Source organism: Phaethon lepturus, unplaced genomic scaffold (assembly GCF_000687285.1).
Source record: "Phaethon lepturus isolate BGI_N335 unplaced genomic scaffold, ASM68728v1 scaffold34101, whole genome shotgun sequence".
Lineage (NCBI taxonomy): Eukaryota > Metazoa > Chordata > Aves > Phaethontiformes > Phaethontidae > Phaethon > Phaethon lepturus.
This window is the reverse complement of record NW_010519059.1, coordinates 15,187-37,950: the sequence shown is the minus strand read 5'-3', so window position 1 is coordinate 37,950 and position 22,764 is coordinate 15,187. Positions and strand designations below refer to the sequence as shown.

The 22,764-nt window shown below is 48.3% G+C and overlaps 1 protein-coding gene across 1 annotated transcript in view; it reads right to left on the bottom strand.

The window, feature by feature from the left end:
* Positions 1 to 649: 649 nt before the first annotated feature.
* EDC4 (enhancer of mRNA decapping 4) overlaps positions 650 to 22,764 on the bottom strand; it is a gene marked incomplete at its 5' end in the record, with an annotated part of 32,975 nt that continues 10,860 nt past the window's right edge. The window contains 17 exons of the mRNA XM_010296926.1: positions 650 to 941; positions 2,267 to 2,430; positions 3,672 to 3,891; positions 5,169 to 5,355; positions 6,566 to 6,731; positions 7,421 to 7,536; positions 8,266 to 8,421; positions 9,762 to 9,942; positions 10,930 to 10,966; positions 12,349 to 12,501; positions 13,498 to 13,599; positions 15,338 to 15,801; positions 16,568 to 16,721; positions 17,502 to 17,590; positions 19,675 to 19,871; positions 20,517 to 20,608; positions 21,056 to 21,128. Coding sequence (XP_010295228.1) covers positions 749 to 941; positions 2,267 to 2,430; positions 3,672 to 3,891; positions 5,169 to 5,355; positions 6,566 to 6,731; positions 7,421 to 7,536; positions 8,266 to 8,421; positions 9,762 to 9,942; positions 10,930 to 10,966; positions 12,349 to 12,501; positions 13,498 to 13,599; positions 15,338 to 15,801; positions 16,568 to 16,721; positions 17,502 to 17,590; positions 19,675 to 19,871; positions 20,517 to 20,608; positions 21,056 to 21,128 — 2,744 coding nt within the window. The remainder of the gene's footprint in view (positions 942 to 2,266; positions 2,431 to 3,671; positions 3,892 to 5,168; positions 5,356 to 6,565; positions 6,732 to 7,420; positions 7,537 to 8,265; positions 8,422 to 9,761; positions 9,943 to 10,929; positions 10,967 to 12,348; positions 12,502 to 13,497; positions 13,600 to 15,337; positions 15,802 to 16,567; positions 16,722 to 17,501; positions 17,591 to 19,674; positions 19,872 to 20,516; positions 20,609 to 21,055; positions 21,129 to 22,764) is intronic.

Here is a 22,764-nt window from a genome sequence, read left to right as displayed (position 1 = left end):
TCCTTATCAACATAACCTTTTATTTTTTTCTCAAAAAGTTGTTTATTGAATTCTTAATGTTATTTCAAAAAAAAAAAAAAATTCAAAATTTAGATAAAAAGAAACCCCCCCCGATGTCAAATCAAAACTAACGTCTGAACCATGGACATGCTCCAACACACAACAGAACCGACTGCCCCTGGGGGGCTGGCGCAGACCCAGAGCACCTCCTCAGGGCACACGCACAGCCCCCCTGCCCAAACCTGCCCGCACCACATAGGAAGGGCTGGGGTCCCCACTGCGGCGGCAGATAATGAAAGCCCCTTCCTGCTCGGCTGATCTCCTCCCACCTACTCACCCCACCAGAGAGGAGGAGTTCGAGTCCTTGACTAAGATGGGGGGACTAGGTTTGGGTCAACAAGGAGCATGTGGCCGCTGCAGCCCCTTGCTCGGAGCTCAGGGCGCAACTCCCTTCTCCCCGCAGCAGACTCCGAACTAAAGGGGTAAGAAATCCATCAGCTTCTGCTGAATGCGACTGGGACTGCCAGCCTCAGGGACTTAACTCTCTGAAAAATAGGCTATTTAGGAAAAATAAGCCAAGTGAGTGTTCAGTGACTATTTGGGACTATACACAGATGGCGTTTGCCTTCGAGACATCACACACATGTTGATAGATATCCTGGCAAGAGCTCTTAACGCAAGCCATACGTGGTTAGTAACTACTGGATTTGCTGGGCGGGCTTCCATGGGACAGGGTAGCCAGGTCCTCCTAGGTCATGCCAGGCGTGACCAGGCCCTGGAGCATGATCATAAGGCGACGGGCAGGCTTGCTCAGCGTGTTGTGGGGTTCCACCTGCAGGAACTGGAAGAGCTTCTGCCGCACCTGGTTCATGACTGACCCCATGTGGTCTCGGGTGATGGGGTCACTGTGGTCCAGGTGCATCACCGCTTCCTCCAAGTAACTGCCGGAGAGAGAGCAGGGTTAGAACCTAACGACGTGCGATCCCAACTCGATACCCTTCATTTTAGTGCTGAAGGTGCAGTTTAGTTCCTCCACCCACCCAAACTCAGTGCAGTATGTTCAGCCACCAGAAAATACATGTTGCTGACTCACAGCAGGGTCTCTCTATCCCTTCTTCAACATGCAAGGACGTATTTTGCAGTCTGCAGTACGTGTAACACAACCTGGCTTGCCTGAACCAAGCAGGCACAACAGCAAGCTAGAGCAGAGCTGGAGGTGGCACTTGGCCACAGGCCATGCCCGGTCACAGCTCTGTAGATATCTTCTTTGATGCTTTTTTAGCATAAGAAGAATCAGACAGTAAAAATCCTCAGCAGTAAGGCTTATTTCATGTAGGGATATATTTAAGGTGGTCTTCCAATATAACTATGTCTATTCAGGAAGGGGTGGAGGAAGACCGAAAGACAAACCTTTCTGAAGTTCAGACGAGCCATAAACTTTCAAACCGCAGCCTGAGAGCAAGGCAACGTGGTCACTGCAAAAGGTTTTCCCTAACAGACCAGCCTGAACTTAACAGCAGCAAATTCAGCTCTGATTACCAGCTCTTCTATAACTCAAAGCTCTTTTTCAGTTTTTCTAGCTTGCTTTATTGCTATTGTTAACTTGAGTTTAAAAACTCGATTTAAGTAATTTTCCATATAAGCCATGGTCAAAACCTGCAAGTATCTTAATGAGTTAGTTTTTTAGGACAGGTAACAGGGTTTTGACTCACTGACTAAAAATGCTCATGGCAAGTATCAGCACAGTCACTATTTTGTCACACGAACTTTGCTTGGAACATCTAACTGACATTACTTCCAGTAGCTCCTGCTGCCACCTCCAACTGAACCTGTGTGGTCGTCACGATGAGAAACTGCCGACACGAATTCCAGCGAAGGGTTAAGAACCGAGGCCGGAGCACAGTTGCTCTGGATGTTCAGCTATCCAGGAAACATGGCACTATCCCTCCCTTTTGCCTCCGCAGGGTTCCTTGGTGCAAGGAGATAGCTGCACAGACCTCAAAGAGTATTCAGAGACTACAATCCAGGAGGTAACAGCACCTACCGCTGGGTACCCCTCCTACTACCACCTCCGGGCAGCAAAGCTTTCCATGGCTATGTCTACATCTTCTTCCAAGTCATTACTGGTTGTTCACATGCCAGTAACAGGCTACAGAAGCTCCAACCTTCGTTAAAGCACCACCTTCCACTGCCAGGCAGTGAATTTAAAGCCAGGGCCAGGAACGGGTCTGCACAGGTTCAGACCCAGCACTCTGCTCATACTCACTTCAACTTCAGTTCCGTACGAGTACCCAAATCCGAGGAGAGCTGCTGAATGAGGGAGAGGAGCACAGGCTGGGACAGCGGGCACGGATGCTGTCCGAATACTTGCTGAGTATCCACAGTCTCACAGACATACAGGACCAGGTTGAGATCAGCTGCTGTTAGAGCCTGCAAGGAGGACACAGCTTGAAATGCAGAGGCAACAACAGGCAGGTGAGGGACACGGGACAGAGCACGAGGCAGCTCTCTGTTGCGGGGCAGCTCAACGGTTCACCAGCCTCCTCTGGGAGTAGAATTCTCTGCAAACCCTGCTGTATGTGCAAACAGGACCACATTTAGGCTCTCAGTCTGTACTCGGAGGACACTTGTGTCTGTTCTAAGCTGAACAGATCACAGCCAGGCGGAGGGGAGCAGGTTACAGCTCGCAGCATAGAGCGGGGCCATGTTTGCATCCCCTGCCAGCCCACTGGCACAGCATTGCTATTGCTCCCAGAGGAGTTTGTCTGCAGCAGCTCAAAGGGATCTGCCTACACAGTCAAAGGCAAAGGCAAGGTCAGGTCCCAGCTGGTAGATCTGCCTGGAGAGGCTTATGAAGCTGTTGCTCTTCAGGGATGCACCATGTGCCACCGCTGATGGCAAAACACTCCGGCTTACTGGAGCGCTGACGCTGTCCTGACACAGCATGGGCAGGGAGGAGGGAACTTAACTGCCACAAAAATCAGGGAACTTCATAGAGCACAGAATCATTAAGGTCGGAAAAAGACTTCTAAGATCATCAAGTCCAACCGTCAACCCAACACCACCACGCCCACTAAACCATGTCCCAAAGTGCCACATCCACACATCTTTTGAACACCTCCAGTGATGGTGACTCCACCACCTCCCTGGGCAGCCTGTACCAATGCTTGACCACTCTCTCAGTAAAGAAATTGCTCCTAATGTCCAGCCTAAACCTCCCCTGGTGCAACTTGAGGCTTGTTCCTCTTGTCCTATTGCTGGTTTCTTGGGCGAAGAGACCAACCCCCACCTCACTACAACCTCCTTTCAGGCAGCTGTAGAGAGCGATGAGGTCTCCCCTCAGCCTCCGCTTCTCCAGACTGAACAACCCCAGTTCCCTCGGCCGCTCCTCATCAGACTTGTGCTCCAGACCCCTCACCAGCTCCGTTGCCCTTCTCTGGACGCCCTCCAGCACCTCAACGTCCTTCCTGTCGTGAGGAGTCACTTGCACAGCTCTGGCTCAGCCTGCATGAGAGTGCAACTGCAGCCCTCGAGCAGTCCACTGCCATGGGTCTTTTCAGTCAACTCCTATATAAGCTGTTGTGAGATTATGACCCCACCTCAAGGAGCCCTCTTCCCCCCTACTCCATCCCCCAACAAGAGCGATGCTCACTGCCAGGAAGCCCAGGTACCTGCTGGAAAGCTTGGTTGAGGTGTCCCTGCTGGAGCAGCTGAAGGATGTGAGTTTGCTGGGACTGGAAATCCAAGTGAGCAGAGGGGATGGGAGTCCCGGCCGCTGAGCGCATTGCCTGGACGATGCTCGAGGTGACAGCTGCTTGCTGCTCCTTCATAGCCAGGCTCACTTCTCCTTTAATGACTCTCTGCACCTGGGCCAAAATAGACTCCTGCATGCTAAAAAACCAAAAACAAAACCCAAAGGCATCTCTGAAAATGAGGAGCTGAGGGACAACATTGCACAAAGCTTGTACCAGAGAAAGGACAAGCTTGCTTGCTTATTGTAGCGTGGCTCCCAAAGGGTTAATACACATGGCCCTGAGGCACAGGCATCGGAAACACCCTGCGCAAGGTAGCTCTGTGGCCAACAGCACCATGTCCCAGGGTGTGCGTGGAAGATGCTGGGATTCCATGCAGGAAAGTGATGTTTCAGAGAACGAAGTCTCTCATTATACAGCATTTTAAATATTTAATGTCTCTGGCTTAAAAGCAAGGCTACTAAGCTCTAGGTTCATCCCGAAATGGGCCCAGCTTTCTACATCAGAGCTGCTGGCTGCGGCTTCCTAGCCTGCAGATGACACCTTTAGAATAAGAACACGCTTCCGCTGAGCCTGTGACTTCTCTACACATGACCCGTTCACGGCATGGGCTCTGTTGCTATGTGTTACACTTTTCCCTCCCAGGGTGGGATCCTGCCCTTTTACATAGGGTACAAAGCATCGAACCTGCTCTGCCGCAGGTAGAATAGCAAGACTTCTCTGGGAGCAAGCACAGCCCATGCAATGAGACCAGAATTTAGTCTGGTAGCCTTCCTGGCAAGTCCAATCTGCAAAGACCCCAGTGGGCTCTGACATATGTTCTAGTGGTTTAAAATAGACAGGGGCATTCTGCCCCGCAGGTGACCACCGGCCGGTCTTAATGCCTGGCAGCCCGCCGCCAACTTCACGGCATGAAGGTGCTGAAGGCAACGCCGGGATCGCATCTTGAAGCCAGGATGGTCAAGCACGAATTGCTGCAGAGCAGTTGGGAGGACAGAGTAGCCTGAAGGAAGTGTCGGTATGCCTGAGGACACAGCGTTAAGAAGAAAAGCCCTCAAAAGACCAGAAGAACGTTTCAGAACAGGAAGGTCAGCCAGAATTGAGTGTACTTTTGGGCCGCCCCAAGACTTTCTGTCCTCCAACATGCACATGGGACACTGCGAAAAGCAGGCCCCAAGCTCACACGTGCAGCAGCGACACAGCCGGTTGTTAGAAACCTTCTGTGGTCTTTACTTTGTGCCCTCTAGGGCAATAGTTACACCAGCCCACACGCTTTATCACACTGTGCGCAGAGCCAGCGAGCAGCCCTACAGTGGCAAATGGCTTGTTTCTACAAGTAAGCAGGGAGGAGTTTTTGTTCTGCACGCATATATCTCTCACTGACATCTCTTTCTACAAGCCCAGCTGCCAACTTACTTGCCCACGATAATATGCAGCTGATGCTGCACCTCAGCATGGACGCTGGCTGCAACACTGGAAGCCAGCTGCTCCGTGGAGCTCTGGAAGGTGGTGATGAGCTGTCGAAGCTGATTCAGCAGTGGTTCCCGAGCCTCCTGTTCTCGTACCTTCTTGTTCTTCAAGTGAGTCTCAAGCTGTTGGATATCTGCAACAACCAGAGAGGAAGATGTTTGTGCCACCGGTACCTGTGGAGCTCGTCAGGGCAGCAGCCAGCTGCCAGGCTCTACACGTTCTCCAGCAGAAACAATTACTGAGCCAGTGTACGAGTGCGGGAGAGAGGGGAGAACACACAAGCCTTGTTTTGGGCTGCATTACACTAACCTAGAAACCCTGCTTCCAGCCTCCCTGTCACGCAGGATTACATGATACAGCAACAAAGCCACGAGTTGTTTTGCAACAGGGACTGTTTGTTCATGGCAAGATAAAGGGGGGAGCCAGGGTATTTTATTTCATATACAGTGCGAGTTGTGATCTGCATTAGCGATGGAGTTCAATGCCAATGAAGAAAGAGAAGGAACATTTCCGACAAAAAAAAAAAACAAACAAAAACCACCATGTCTGCAGAGATCAAGAAGCTGTATTTTAAAATATTTTATGAACTGGTCTGATCAAAAGGGAGAAGAATATAAGCTCTATTTACTTGTGGGAGACTTGTGAGGAAAAGGAAGGGTGCAAAATAAAGAGCAGCTGGAGACACTCTGCAGATCTGGGGACAAGAGAAGTCGCTGTGCTAGCACCAGCCAACTTCAGGCTCCCTCAGAAACCAGGTCTGCAGAGTAATACCTGCCTGGCCTCCCAGAAGGCCAAGGAACGGGACCCCAAGCCTGAGCACAGGAAAGATCTTCTCCAGCGCCTCAGTGTACAATTTTCCTTACTTAAGAGTATAGTTTTCTTTCTTCCAGCCTGACCATGTCTACACTGTTCAGGTGCTATTTAACCTCCCATCACCCCCATATCCTTCTCTAAACCTTCCCCAATCCATTACCCCTCTGAGAGGAGAGCTTAGCTGCAGGAGTGCTAACCCCTCCATCCGTCATCTTCCTGACGTCAGGATGCCGTAATCCTACAGCTGGCCTTTACTACTCAATAGACGAAGTCACAGATTCATGGAACGAGGCCAAGTGTTTTGCTGCACGGGCTACAGAGACCAGAGGTGAATCTCTGTTCTTACAGCACCACCCACAAAGACCTCCTCACTTCTGCATCTATTTCCCAAGTGTGAAACGGAGCACGCAGATGGGCTAAGAGGTTAAACAGTCACCAGTGAAACTCTGAAAGGCAAAGACATGAGAAAAGGCCAACTTGTCATCAGCCACTAATGCAAATATGCTCTGCAGAGAAGAAAACCTACTCACATTCCTGTGTGCCCTGCTTGAAGGTGTCATTGATTTGCTGGAACATGGACTGGCAGCTCTTCTCGAAGGCTGGCAACACGATGCTCTGAAACGCTTCCTTGTAAGCTGACTGGATAGGCCCCTGCAGGGTATCGGCCGTTGCCCTCACAACGCTGTCTGTAAGGCTCTTACAAGCACATGCAGAAGAGATTCCAGAAAATTACCAACAGCTTGCTGCAGACTAAAGATGTGAACACACACTGGAGGTCCCTGCAACACACCCGCACCAGATAAGGACAGCCCCGTGTCAGAAACGCGTATTCCCTCAGCTCTTTCCACTGGCCAGGCTGCACCACAACTACAGCAGGCAGAGCACCTGCTTGCTGAGGGGCTGCCCGAGAACATCACGATGTCCCTGTAGTTCAGCTGTAGAGCAAGGGGAGGTGGCACAGTCAGGCACGGGTCCTTTCCCCTTCCCCTGCTTCTCTCCCACAAGCCACCATTCCCTGCCAAGGTAAGTAACAGGCTTCTGCTCCCTAAATAATGTAGGAATGGAGAATGGAGTGGAGAGCAGAAGAGCCAGTCAAACTTTCACCACTAATTGAGGTGGCCCTAAAACCACTGCTATAGGGGGAATCTCTACTCTAGTAGAAAATTAACAACTAGGTAAAGGAAAGAAAGGGCTAATGAGGCAAAGCGGGCAGGGGTCTGCAAAACAAGCTTGCTCCTGATGAGACCGGGAAAGAGCTTTGACCACTGGCAGCTAAACTGCCCTTACCTGGAGATATAGGTGAGAGGAAGAGGTATGAGTCGTCACTACCCAGGCAGGTGACAACTCAATGGCCCCAGGAAAAGCTACAGTCTGGTTCTCCTTACCTTTGATTTCACTAGCTTGGTGATACTCTCCTTCAGTGTCCCTTCAACCGCAGTAAGCTTGGCAGCAATAGTGTTACTCAGCTGGCTAGCAATAGGGTCCATGCTCTTGGAAATGCCTAGGCACAACACAAGCATGTCAAAGTTGCAGCTTTAACCCTAGAGTTACGCTTCAAACCCCAAAATAAGAAAATGGAGTCAAACTCTTCTTGGATATGACACAGCGAGGGACAACGGTCACAAGCTCTTGCTTGGCAAGCTAAGGTTGGACATTAGGAGAAACGTTTTGCTAGGAAGGCGGTACAGCTCTGGAAGTCACCACAGAGGCTGTGGCATCTCCAACTTTGAAGATTTTCAGGGCTTGCCCTGACAAAGTCACAGCTGACCCGATCTAGAATAGTGGGTAGCCCTGCTTCAAGCAGAGTGGTGGACACTAGTGGCTGCAGAAGGCTTTTCCACCAGCATCTTCAAACATTTCCGTATATGGATGGTGCCAATGCATCAAGAAAGGGCAAAGACAAGTTTAAGTTTGCTCCAGTCAAGTCTCAACACTTCCAAACTCACTAGTCTCTTTGCCTTCCTCCACTGAACAGACTCCAGAAGCTTTATGGAGTATAATGGAAGGTCAGACCACACTCTCTGGAAAAGCATCCCCTCTGGGAGCCTCCTTCCAAACTACAACCCCTCAGATGACAGTGGGGCCTGCAATGGTTTAAAGTGCTACGACTAGTCTTCAGGTATCCTAACTCCTACTTTGTATAGTGCCAACACTTTTAGGCAGCATGCTTGCAATCCCTATGGAGCTAACTGTAGGGATCCACCTTCAAAACCCAGGCAGCACCACTCACACTGGGGTATGGTCTTCTTCATTTCCTCACGAATAGTCCTCTCCAGACGGTTACACACAGCAGTGGAGAGGGACTGAGAGAGCTGCTGAGACAGATGCTCCTGGAGCTGCCCATTGCGCTGCTGTCCTTCCGTCAGCGCTCGGTCTAGTCTTCTCTCTAAAGAGAATGCATGTTAAGGAGCACAAACAACAGATTTCCTCTCTATCCTCAACACTCCTGTCCACAAAGATGGACACTAGCCTCACCTCCAGAGGCTCAGTGAGAGCAAATTTGCAGCTTTGGTGAAAGAGGGGTCTAATAACATTGCTGACGTGTTCCTACAAACAACAGGGTGCTCTCAAACAAATTATCAGGGTGAGAGAGGGGCTCTGGAAGGCGTGGTAGAAAAGCCAAACAGCTACAAGAAGCTTGACAGTAGTGTTCCCTACATATTGTGGGTTAACTTAGCTGCCCTCATAGGCAGCTCAGCCCCACACAGCAACTCACCCCTCTGCAGCAGGATAGGGGAGAGGACAGGAAGGGTAAAGTGAGAAAGCTCACGGGTTGAGATAGAGGCAGTTTAGTAGGTAAAGCAAAAGCTGCACACGCGAGCCAAGCAAAATAAGGAATCTATTCACCACTTCCCATCAGCAGGCAGGCATTCAGCCATCCCCAGGAAAGCTGGGCTCCCTCACGCGGAACGGTGACTCAGGAAGACAAACGCCATCGCTCTGAACGTCCCCTCTTCCTCCTCCTTTCCCTCAGCTTTTACTGCTGAGCACAACGTCATACGGTGCGGGACATCCCTTTGGTCAGCTGGGGTCAGCTGTCCCACCTGTGTCCCCTCCCTACTTCTTGCCCACCCCCAGCCTGCTCGCTGGTGGAGCGGTGGGAGAAACAGAGGAGGCCTTGACAGGCTTTAGCAATAGCAAAAACACCAGCATGTTATCAACATTGTTTAGTCACAAATCCAAAAACATTCCACCATGCACGCTGCTATTAAGAAAATTAACTCCATCCCAGCCAATACCACTACAAAAAAGGCCGATATCTATAAGCAGCAATTTGCTAAAAACGTTTCTACAGGATGGAATTGGTGGACATAAGCGATATAATGCACGGGAGCAAACCCAGGCTTAATAAAAGCTAGTCATACCTCATGAAGCAACCACGCTCTCTGAAGCGGCCAACACACAAGCACTGAGATGCATGTGTATCTTAAAAAACAAACAAACAAAACACAATCCAAAGAACCCCCAACAAAACAGAGAGTGAAAAGACCATTCAGCTGCTGACAAAATTCAGTGCAGATATTAAGTTGTTCAGATAGAGAAAAATTATTCAAATATTGCAATATAGCTCTAGATTCGGAACTTCAGTAGAAAGCTATCTGAATATTTTACTGCACCTACAGCCCACACTACCAAGATCCTTGACTTTCTTAGCCTTCCTCATGTCCCTAGTCTGCCTTGCAGCCTTCCACTCAACTGCCACGCAACATTTGCAAACAAGGATACGCTCCTGCTCCTGCTGGGAGTCAATCACCCTCTCCACGTGGCCCATAAGGGAGCTCTGAATGGCATCAAGGTGATCTGTGAGTCTCTGCAGCAGCTCCATCTGGTTCTGACGCAGCTCAGAGAGCTCCCGCTGTTGGCTCCTCAATATGCACATCAGCTCATCCTGGAACTCTGGTGTCACCTACGCACGGAGAGGACAAGCATTCGTAACAGGATCAGAGGTCAGTCAAGCTTTCTTCTAGGTATTAAGTCAACCTTTGTGCCTAGGACTGAAGTGTAACACACAAAGCAGAAAATGGGGCCAGCGTAATGCCTATTTCCAGACTTTTGTCCCAAGAAATAAACTGATAATTGCAAGGTACATAAAGTTCCTATACGGAATTCATAAATGGTTGCTTGGAATATCAACTGTTTAGATTCAAGACCCCCTTCAAAGCTCTGGCATCTAAAAGAAAACAGAAGAAAATAGATCCTATTCACTTTTGGCCAGGTACCAAGAGAGAGCGTTCAGGCCTCTGAATGTAAATAACAACCTCAAACACGAGTGAGCTGTGCCATCAGTAGAGTAAGAAGGAGGTTTCCCAGAGCACTTTTTCAGCTCTTTCACTTATTTATGAATAACCAAACAACTGGAGAAGTATATGCCTATAGTCTCTTCACCTGCTCAAAATATCTAAAGGAGGCACACACAGAGGGCAGTTTAAGAAGCGTGTGCAACTCAGATGAGAGCATTTTCTGCCAGATATGAAGGTATCATTAACAGGGGTGAGAAATTCCATCAGGCCAGTCCCACTGTGACCCTTACTTTGCTGGGAACAGCTTATCGTGGAGCTCACACGTGTGAGTCATCTCAGCAAGCAAGACATAGTGAGTGGTGGCATCTTAGATGATGTAGGGCTTGTGAGAACACAGAAATGCACATCGACATGCAAAGGTGAGGAAGCCATCAATCTGGATGGCACTGAGCAGCTCCTTCTCTGCTGCACAAGTCAGAGAACAGAGCAACGCCAAGCCTGAGCGCAGCCCCATCTCACCCTGCTCGGGCACAGCAGGGGCCCATGGTACTTCAAGAAACTGGGATGAATTTTCTCTCAGGTCTTTAGTAAGACAGTAAATAGAGCTGAAGCATCGTGCCCTTGGGACGGATTGCAGGGCAGCTCTGACTCACCTGGTTGTTAGATGATCTTGGTGACTGGTTCACATCCCTGGAAATAAAAAAGCAGTAAGCCAATTATGCCAATTAACTACTCTTATTATCCAAGTCTTCTGCCAAAACAGATCACACATTTTCTGGTTGCTTTTACATTCCAGCTCGAGCTTCTGTTTTGCCTAGTATAACATGAAGAGCGATGGGAAGGTGATGAAATCCCAGTCCTTACAGCACTGTGACTCCATCATTTGCACCATCCACAGGCCCCAAACTTCCTGACAGACTGGTCCCTTCACAAGGGAGGAGATTTCAACCTTGTCTTAATGGGGACTGTTATGAAGAAAAATGCACACCGATTTTTCAGTTTTGTCCAGATTCAAAGCCAGGGAAGGCTTTGCCAAACAGCTTTTGAAGGTCTCCTGATATTTTACCAAGAAAAACCAAGTACTCATTTGTTAAATATAGAATTAATGAGCTTCAAATCAGCTGGAAAGATTCTAGCTTTCAAGGTGAAGAAACTAGTGATACACTCCAGCACATACAGCAGAATAAAGCAAGACACTGAACTGATCCACTAATATTGCATCTCTCCATCAAAGTCTCAATCTATGAATATTCAAACTCTACCAGAAGGAAAGTAAGCATTTGTTGTTCCCAGACAGCATCCATTCAGCAACTTTAAAAGGACCGAGGCAGGAAAAATGAAAGGCATTTCTGAGGCTAAGAGCTTCTGGGTGATCACAGTACAGGACCACAGCCAGAAACCTAATGCCATAGCCCACCTTTGTTGTAACCTGCACAGCCGGAGATCCAAATCATGGAGCTACGGGAACAGAAGAAGAGGAGAGCGCCCCGTGCAGAAGCTGTGCTGCTCTCCTCACATTACTGCAGACAGTCTAATTTGCCATGGGCAGACCTTCCCAGCCATCAGTTTTCCCTTACAAGACATTCATACGGGCACGTTTAGAAACACACAAAAAGCAGCAAGCAGGTAACAAACGATAGATATTGTTGAACAAGGGCACTCTGCCAGTGTTCAGAAGGCAACCTGAAATGGAGGCCACGTTAAGCTACACTCACAGTGTCACAGTTCCAGTGAAGCCTTCACTGAAACTGGGAAATGCATCCAGTCCCCCCCACCAATGTGCAATTTACCTCCCACACATTCTTCTGAAGCCCAGGCTATGTTTTGGGTTTTGAGTCCCAGCTGGAAAGGTAGTGCAGAACCTACTCCCACACCCCTGCGCGGCAGTCAGTGTCTGAATAACCAGCAACACTTTCTGTGGGGTTACTGCCATTTGCAAAATGGGGTGAGGGTTGGGAGCACTTGGCCACTGCCCAGCCTCAGATCCTAGTCTCGTGGCTACTGGCTACATCAGGTTGTGGCCCTGCACAGCTAGTCCCCCAGCCACCTCTATTCTGGCAAGCCCAGCGTACCCGTCATCTTTCTTGCCCTTCCGCTTTAGCTTTGGGGAAGCCCGAGGGGATGCCTTGGCTTTCCAGTCCTTCACAGGCAGCCTCTGCGTAGACGCTTTGGCACCAAATCCACCTGACGTAGAAGCCAAGCTTGCAACTTCATCATCATGGTCACTATGAAGGAACAGCAGGGGAGAGGATATCACTTGCAATACTGGACAGCATGAGCCTTCACTAAGAGGAGGGGATCCACACTCTGCTCTTCATCCACACACGGCCAGAGTCGCTCAGTTAAGGGCACCAGCCACCTTGATCTTTAACACAGAGACCTCTGCACAGCTCAGCATGTGCTGCTCCGTTTGGATCCGGGTCTGCTCAGGCTGAGCTCCAGTGCTGCCATAGCAAGACCTGAAGGGTCTCCGCATTAGGGACCACTGTGGTTCAGGCAGCGTGGCGGAATGATGCCCGTTCTGGCTGCGCACGCACACGCTACAACGTAAGGATGTGATGCTGAGCCAGCAGGGAACCCAAGCATAGCATATCCCTACAGCTTTACAGACAGAAAGCACCTCACACCATAAGTGTTGCGGGAACAGAGGAGAATCAGGTTGAGCCTCGGAAGTAGGTGATCCTCGGTACCTTGGAGTCTTTCAGCTGCTGACCAGCCATCCAATACAGGCTGCACATTTCAATCTGACTTGAAGTGTGGATTATGAACGAACCCTCAGCTGTAAAACAGGGCTGAGCTTACCAGGCACCACAGAATGTGCCCATGGAGCTTTAGGGTGCCTCATGAGGGAGCAAAGATGTCAAAAGCCAGAAACTGACTCCTGAGATACCCTTGCTACCTTATGGAAGGGCACAGTATTTGGAAACTGGTCCTGTAATAGGTTTTCACTGGTAATTAAACCAAGCTTGGTTCATGTTCTTAGGAAAAGGTTTGACTGTGCTGCTCCTACAGAGGGTAAACCGGACAACGCCCAGAGGCCGATCTCATGATCAGCTGAATTCATCAGAACATTACGGAAGCTGGACTGCATACACACATTAAGTCAGGAGACAAAGCAAAGACATTCACCCCACACGTGAAGGCTTGCTGGGGACAGAAGCACGAATGCAGCCTGAACTGAGTCCATGCAGGGCGAGAGAGGGGGCTGAGCACTCTGGTACCTTTGTTCTGCACTAGCATCCTGGCTGTCATGCTGCAGCAGGTGGTAGCTGTGTCGATGATAGGAAGAGCTCTTGTGCTTTTCTTCAACCTCATCCCTTGGGCTAGAGGAGGAAAAAAAAGAGAAAATTCCATTATTAAAGTCTTAGGTATTTGCTCACTTCTCATGGCAGATCCTGACAGAAGGTCTAAAACAAACAAACAAAAAACCCATGCCTATCTGCACAGATCCGGAGAGCAGCAAGTGTTGTTTAGAGGTGCTAAACACTCAAACTGCTCCATGTGTTTTTCTGGAGGCTTTACGAAGGGAGGAGCAGCTCAGCTATGCTTCAGGTACTAACCAAGACCATAAATCTCCCAATAGACAACAAGGCAAGACAGGTAAGCCACTACTCAGAATGGGCAGTATCGCATACTTCAGTGAACAGCATCATCTTGGGTGTGTTTTTCCATAAGTAATACTAATCACTGGGGCAAAAATCAGCGCTTCTCAGTTCTTCCAAGTGTCTGGGGAGTACACACAGGGGAGCACGCCAATTTGATGGGTTAATTCTACCAGACAGAAAAGAATTGCAACAGCGAACCCAGTCGGTGTTTCATAAAGGTTCTGAAAGCAAATGACACATGTTCCTAAGCCATAAATTAGGTCTCTCTGAATTCAGTGTGCAAGAAGATTTTGAAACAGAAGTGAGCGCTCGCTACTTTCATGTAGCCTGATGGCTTGACTGAGCTGGAACGTAAAAAAAATAAATTATATTGACGCGCAAGTGAAATGTCAGATCCAGAGATATCTGATCCGATACTGTGACATGAGAAGTCCTGTAAAATTCAAAGGCAGAGTGGGACCGAGGGGCATTGCAAACTCCTGTAAAAGCATTTTATCAACTTCAAATTATGAGCAAAAGTAAAAACACTGCTTAGACACAGCCTCAGTGCCCTCCCCCGAGCCATCAGAATTGAGACTGTTTCCTGAAGCAGCATCCTCAGGTGTGGAGGCACAAGGTGTGGCCTTTCCCTTGCAATTCTGATGTGATGGAACAGCCCTGGACAGTTTGAAGGACAAGACTGACATTCCCAGCCTGCTAGTCCTGTTGAAAAGGAAGGTGTTTGCACACTCTCATGGGACATGCAGCCCCGGCCTAGACAGACTCTGGAGATGTCAGATGCACCTTGTTCTTCCCACTTCACTAGAAGATGGGAACACTAATTCGGTGATGAATCCTAGCACTGCTCCCACCGTAATGGCTTGCTCCTGGCAAGCAGGTGTATGCGATGTTGCCCCATTCTGCATGCCTGCTCCACAGAGACACTGTCATTCATTTCCTGACTTCTAAAGTACTTTATTTATAATGCTAGCTGCACAGAGCCAGTCCTAGAAGAGAGATATGCAATTAATTTCTCCTCAAACCTGTCAATTATGTTCTAATTGATTCCTTTCAATAAGAGCATGCAGTTTTTTTTATGCATCACTTGGGGCAGAATTTAGCTTGTACTGGTTTTATTTCCAGAGTACACCCCCTCCTCCCCCCAAATATCCCATTTCAAGTCTCCATTCCCAGGTGAACATGAAGACCAATTAAGTACACTTTTCACCTTCTTAACAGAGATCCTTTATGCTGCAATGGTTATGAGAGAGCACAAATTGTTAAAGCTTTCCTAGGAAGTTCAGAACACAACATACACATATCAGGCACACAGGGAAGTTGAATCATCAGATCCTTTAGGAAAAAGAAGGGATGGAGAACTGCTGTGGTTTAATCACAACATAAAAGCTTTTCACCAAGCTAGCAATTTGGCAAATGCAAAGAAATTGCCCTAAGCAAGAGAAACCCAAGTGACTACCTGTCTGCCATGCTGTTCCTGGTTTCTCTGGTTATGTCAGGAGCTGCTGGCCATGGCTGACTCACAACACTGTCAGAAGATGCATTTTCCTGAGTTAAAGCAGTCTCCAGTAACGATGGAGCATTCAGTCTGTCCACCTCCACTGGAGGCATGTCCAAAGAGTGGTGGCTGTGGTCTGAGTTGTGCCGGTTCCTCGGAGACAGCAAATGCAAGGCTGAGGCAGCGGATGCCATACTGTCTGCGTGATGACTGGGCTCCAGCACCTCCGCAGGGAGTCCAGACGGAGCTGCCGCAAAGCTGCGTTGCAAGGTCTCGGAAGCAATCTCTGGGATATCTTGGGACATGGCTGTGGAAGCAGAGGAAATGACGTCTGGCGAGCGCTCACGGGTGGGAGAAGCCTGGGGCACCACCAAAGGCTCCACCTCCTGCAGTTCTAGTGCTAGAGAGGGGTTTCCTGGCGTGACCTGAATTTTGAATTTAAAAAAAAAAAAAAAAAAAATCAAACAAGCGCCTTCAGGGTAATGCAGAGACACCTCAAGAGCCCCTGGTACCTTACACCAACCACCTCTGGAAACAGCCAGTTGTATCCTTTCCTCATGTGATCCCCATGCTCCCACTTTGTTCAGCAGACACAGAAGGGCCCCAAGACTTGTAACGGACTCCCAGCAGGGCCAACACCACCATTAAGCCAATGCTAGTTTGAACACGCTTTCAAAAGAAAATGTAACACTAGTTTTACCTCCCTGCTCTGCTCCAGGATCCCTTCTCTTTGAAGGAGAAAAGTTAGTTTTAATACTGAACATCTCCAGGACTGAAAGCTTATTTAAACTTCAAAATTTGGTCATAATCTGTTTTACCTCACACTCAGAAAGAAAAATTTAGGAATAGGAAATGATTGTTTCAGACCCGTAAGATCGGCAAGGAGGAAGAAACCTTTCCAGGCAGCACTGTCTCCTAACTCAAAGGCTGACCATTTCCAACCACTGTGATAGTGACAGCACAAGCTAGAGCTGTCTCTAGTTTTCAGAGACGTGCTGTTTTATGCAAGGTCAAGTTCCATTGACACAGGTAAACCTGGCTGCAGATCTGTGCCAGCAGCTGTGTTGTCCAAAGGGCAGACACTGGCCCTGCTAATCGTCCTAATAAGTCTAATTTCAGCTTGTACAGGCCCACAGAGAGAGGTCCCTTGGCCCATGAGGAGAAGGAAGGGAACAGCATTTGAAGCCTTACTGGAACAGGTGCCTTTGGTGTTAGCTTGTCAGGGAGGCCTGGGATAAGAACTGAATGGCTCCTAGGACTAGTCTGGAGACTGCTGCTGCTGCTGCTCAGCGTGAGGCTGGTATCCAGCTGCATCTTGGGGCTCACAGTCAAGTCCTCCGATGGCCTGCAGAAAACAGAGACACAAACATATCAAGCAGGCTAACCTAATGACACAGATCTGCATCAAACACTCGAGATGAGGAGATGGGATCCACAGGTCAATGGAGGAGCCCAACCCAAACTTCACGAACATTCTCCAAGCCCTTGCTCCTTCCACCATGGTCAGCCACTCCCTGTCAACTAGTGCCTGCATCTCCTAGTCCCTACACAGCCCAAACAGACACCAGGTGGAAACCAAAAAAGAAGGGCACCGCAATCTCTTGGAATTTGAGGTTTCAATCAGAAGGGACCTGTTGTATCTTCAGTTCATACTGTACAGAGTTTAGGGAGAAACAGGACACTATGGGATAGGTCTTTGCCCTTTTCCCAGCCCCTAGAAGTGAAGTTTTCCCCTGTTACGCAGCCCAACCCACCTCAACACTACTAAGATTTTCCTAACAGTCCCAATTATCTTCGTGTCCTTGGTGGCTGCAGCGTTCTCTTACCTGTAAGCAACGACAGCCCTTTGGGAGAAGCATGTAAAGCAACAAAACTGAGATGCAATAAGAGAATCCCTGTGAGGCACAAATGAAGCACTATTGTTGGCCCCTTGGATGACAACAGGCATGCTCCAAGCTGCATTACAGATGCAAACAGTTGCCCATACAGGGATATTGGGACTCAGGCCAGTTTCTAACTCTGGTTACTGCCTTCTCTCCTACAAGATACCCTACAGCTCTGCACCACCCTGAAGGACAGCATCAGTTCAGCTGCAGGTATGTTATTTAACACATGATTTATTTACCTGGGCATGGAGGCATCTGTGACAGAAGTGCTACTCATGGCTGTGACTGCAGTCAGGGAACTGACGCTGCTGCCTGGAGATACGGCAATCTGTAAGAAAATACACAGCGGTCAGGATGCGACGGAAGAGTCCAACAACAGAACTAGACCCATGAATGCTGGCTCCAGGTCTCTCGCAAAGAGGGGAAAAAAAAAAAAAATAGGTCAAGTTGTACTGCTAGGGTGCTCAGGTGCTGGTCGAAGGCAAGCCCCAATACATCCTCATCACATGAACCATGGCTGCTTTTAGCGAGCAATCGCTCTCCCAGAACAAAGTGGCATTCTGCAGGGCTCAGCACCAGATCCCCATTTTGTTCTTTGAGCTAGACTGCTCTCGGCAAGGTCTGTTGCCACTAGCGAGGTCAGAGTCCGTACAGGGGTTAGGCCCTGCACTCCTGATGGAAGTCGAATGCTCCAACACACAAGAAGAGGTATTGCTCACTAGCTAGCCGGCTAGCAGTGAAGAGCACATGTAGATATGCTGGTCCCCACCGCTGCTTCTGGCTACCAAGAAACACCTACGGAGAACACCAGCATAAGCACACAAGTACTCAGCTGGGAAAGCCAGTTTGGCCAAGCTTCTTGTGCTTGATGCTGCTTATGGCAGAGAGCAGAAATTGAGCTCAACAACTTCTCTCTGCTCCCTCGAGACATCTTTGCATTGGGAAGGCTACCCATCCTCAGGCACAAAATTAACTTCAGCACTCAGCAACTTTGCTAAGCAACATCAAAACCTTTAGGAGGAGTTTAATTTATTCTTTGCTCCTCAAATTGTTGCTGGAGTTGTGCTCTCTCATCAGTCAACTCAGTACTAACTCCATTTCCGCACATCTCCATGCTCTGCCCGTCCTCACCCAGGCTCTTCCAGTACATGTTCAAGCTGTTGTGACAGCCCCTCCCTTGGAGGGGGAAGCCCTGCCTTAGGACACGCATGTGGAGCGCTGCTCACAAGCACTCTCCTCTGTGCCTGTAAGAACCACATCAGCGCAGCAAATAACTGCTGACAGTCCGTTTCGCACAGGAAGGCAGAGAAAACACAAACAGCACACCTCTCACTAGGGGAATCCACACCTTGTAGTTAAATTGCAGATCACTTTCTTAAAAGGAGGCACTTTTTAAAATGCTTTTTAATTTATGTCTACTCCCATTCTAAAAGCACATGGAGAAAACTACCCAGTCACAAATTCAGTACAGAGGCATGGAAGCAGGTTATAAAGCAAGAATATCTGAATGGATTTAAGACAAACTGACAGGACACTTGGATGCAGAATGACCAAACGGCGAGGTCCTGCACTTCTGCTTGTCGGCATAACCAAGAAGGGGCAGCAGAAACCTGCGCCGAGTTAGACAGATGCACACTGCTGATGCCACACCGCCTCTAGAAAAGCCCAGCAGGACCCAAAGGTGTGTGATGAAGCACTACGGGCCATGCACACATGACAGAACATTAAGAGGAATTCTGTGTTTTCTAACTGCTCCATCAGAGCTCCACTGAGGAGTGAATGCTTACAGCTCTTCGCTTTGCTATCCTTTGCAGATCATCAAATCTCGAGGAATGCTTCACACACTTCCCAATATCAAAAACCTTGGAGCAAGCACAGAAGTCTTGTCTTCTGTACAAGTTAAGGTCTGATGTGTTAGATTAAAAAAAAACAAAACACCGAGCTACTGGATCACTGATTTGCAGATCTCATGCAGAAGATGTTCCCATCTCATCTACCTACCTGATCATTTCAGACATGCATCCCCACAGGATCCCATCCAACAGGATGTGCAGAGACAGCACATTTTCTACCATTCTAGTTATATCATAATCCCAAACAACGTGTGTAAACCAGTAAAAACAGTCTCCCAGCACAGTTACTGAGCACACACCTATTTCTACGCAACACAGCTACATCACCAGTTTTGCAGCTAAACACAGAACTCACAACACAAGCTTAGGCCACCTTAGCATTTTAGACATGCCAACATGCCTTCGCTCAATTCGGTTACAGGCACAGCAGTTTCCTGTGGGCTCTGCATTCGGTTAGTTTAGCCAACTGGAGTCATTACTGCTTAGAAAAAGTTCCAAAAGCAACAAAATCCAAACCCATCCCCTGTACCACCAATAACACTTGCTCTCCTCTGGTTACCTGTTGAAGAGATGTACTTGGTGTCATGAATGCATCTGGAGTCATCAGCTTAGGTTTGGCATCATTTGAGAGAGACAGAAAGTCTGCTGGTACAGGCAGATCAGCAATACGCCGCAGGTCTGGTTGAGAGCCATGCACCGATCCTTTTTCAGATCCCAGCCCTTCTGTACTTAGATCAGCCATATGGTCTGGAAAGGCTTCCAAGGGAGAAATACAAATCAATTTACAGGAACTTCCCCCAAAAGCTACAGCTTAAATTCCACAAAGTATGAATTTATGCCATTGCCTGCCATACTGGTTTCCAAACAGAACGAGCAAAAACCCTACAACATCCTAACCAAAGCTAAGGGCAAGGCAAATCTTGTGTTACGCTTACTCTTTGTATGCTAAAGAGTGAATATTATCAGGCTTTGATAATAAGAGATCCAAGCTTCCTTTCTTCTCTAAATGCAAGGCCAGTTTAACAGTCACATCCCAGAATGGTGAATTGAAAGAGCACACTACACGCAGCCCCATCCCCTCTACTCTGGTGTCACTCTAATGTCTTCCACTTGACAAGAGACAAACGTCAAGTTTCTGGCACAAGTGCCACATCACCTAGAAAGGTGAACTCAAACATGCACAAAGCCTTAGCGCTCCAGGCCTAACATGTCCCCATGCTCCATACTCAGACCACGTTCTAATCAAGTGGCCTGCTTCACAGCTAGTCTCTATTCAGAATCCTTTATGCAATGACACCACTCTATTACCAAGAGGCACCCAAAATTGCCCTCCTGCTGCCCCTTCCAACAATCTTTAAAAGCTCAGCAACACTGAAAATCGATTTAGACACAAATGCTCACCAAATTCTTCATGCGAGCCATGGGAAGGCATGGATGCACTCATGTCAGGGCTATGAAGAGGCTGGAATCTAATCTGCACATCCTGTAGGGCCCTGAAAAAAACCCAGGCATCTCTGATGAGTTTACAAATCCCCAAGAGGAATCTAATGCTTCTGATTCCTTTCCACGGAACCGATTCCCTTGGAATATGCTTTAGTGTTTTCTGCCCGTGACAGAAGAAGCAGAAGCTGATCTTCATTCAGCTGCATCACCCGGTTCTGGCATCCAGAGCATTTCAGAGATGTTTCCCAGCACTTACGCATGAGCGCAACTCTTAAGTCACCGTGTACTCATGGTGACAAAAATACTACCTTGCCACGGCACCATGCAGGGCTACTTCCAGGTAAGGCCATACTGAACACGCCATACGTAGAAGTTTCTACGGGTCCCAGTAGTTTTTGTTATGAGCAAAAGGAATTGGTACGTTGAATTTCTATAGGTCAGTGCAGGATTAGGACAAGCACAGACAGCTGCCCATGGTAGCTGCTACGCATACTCACTTGGTGTGCACACAGAAGAGTTTTATCAGCACGCCTGCTGCTGATTCAACAGCCCCAGCTCCCTGAACACCTTCTGGTAACGAGACAAAAGGAAAATATGAAGTTGGATGGAAATGGCAGACAAACAACTAGGAAAACATCACATCAGATGAAGGAGCAGGGTACAGCTTCATCATTTCTCCACTTCAGAGGTAGATTCACCCTGTTAAGGGAAAGTGTATCCTACACTGCCTTTACTTTTCAGAGTGACAGCAATCAGATTTGCTCTAATCCAGTCAAATAAGCCTCAAGGAAGAGGAAAAAAAGCCCTCACTAGGTAAAGAGGAGGAAGCTGAGGTCTGGAACTGCCAGCGATTTGTTCTGGCTGTTGAGGTGACTGGTTAAATACATTTTAAGAGACACACTAGCACAAGCATACATCATAGAGAAGTTCAGACTAGGGTCAACCATCCTTCCTGGCTGTAAACAACTGTAGTTATAAAGAGCTCTGCAATAACTTCCCATGAGCCAGCACTGACAACATTTACTCAACACCTGTATCAGTCTCACTGCTAACAAAGCTAAGGATAGAAGAGATAGACCTAACTCCTCATAGAAAAAAAATATATATTAGGCATTCCTATGCAAATTGTCCTAATTATCTGAGCAGCAATCAGGGACTCGAAGGTTCAGTCCCAATCTGCTCCTGACTTGCTAGAGGTATCTGTCATTTCTGCTTTTGCATCTCAGAGCAATGCCACTAATATTGACAACAACATGAATTAACTGTAATTATGTACAAGAGGTGGCGTAGGGAAGCACATCATTCCTGGACTATTGCTACAGCTGTACCTTTCTAACAAGAAACATGTCGATGTTATTCAAAGCGTCTTTCCAAATTTTACTAACAGAAAGGTAGGAGAGCAGGAGCACACCAACCGTTGAAGAGAAGCAGCAATCAAAGAGTGTCTACGTGGGACAGTTCTCCACAGGGTTCAGTCATATTCATTGTAGTAGCAGCCAGAAGAAGACACCTCATGTGTTTCTCCTCTAAGAAGAGTTACTTGTTCATTTCTGTTGCGAGAAGCTTTGTGGCTTAGGAATATGCCTTCAAGATGTGACAGAGAAGAATCCCACCCTCTCCCTCAACTCAGACTGCGTGCTGTCCTCACATCTGTCACAGCTCAGGCAGCACGATTCAGAAGCAACCAGTTGGTTTCTCAGATCACGTGCTCACACCTCTGATGTTTAATTACTTGGACAGTCACAGAAATATATCCTGCCAGTTCTTCCAGGAACCCTTTTGCTCCTGTGAGCCTGCATCAAACCATGCTGGAGGGAGACACAGCCCTATGCTGCCAGGGGAGGTTGTCCCCTGCATTCTGCTGGGGGCAATGATGCTATGCGATCGCGAAAGTATCGCAGCCCAGGTACTGAGCAGCTACTCTTGTACCTTAACCAAAGCATCGCTTGCAATCACTTAAGCCCACACAGCCCTGGAATAATTTTTTTAATAACAGAAACACCTCCATGGGGTTTCTGTGTGGTGAGGGGCAATGGCTACAACCTGGGTTGAGAGGTTCAGGTTCAATATTAATATTTTCTTTAGGAAGAGGTGCAGCTCTGGGACAGAGCATCAGAGCAGACACAGAAGTGTCATGTTTGGGGGCCTTCAACATGCAACTAGATGAAGCCATAGGTGACCTGATCTGCCACCAGCCATAGTCCTG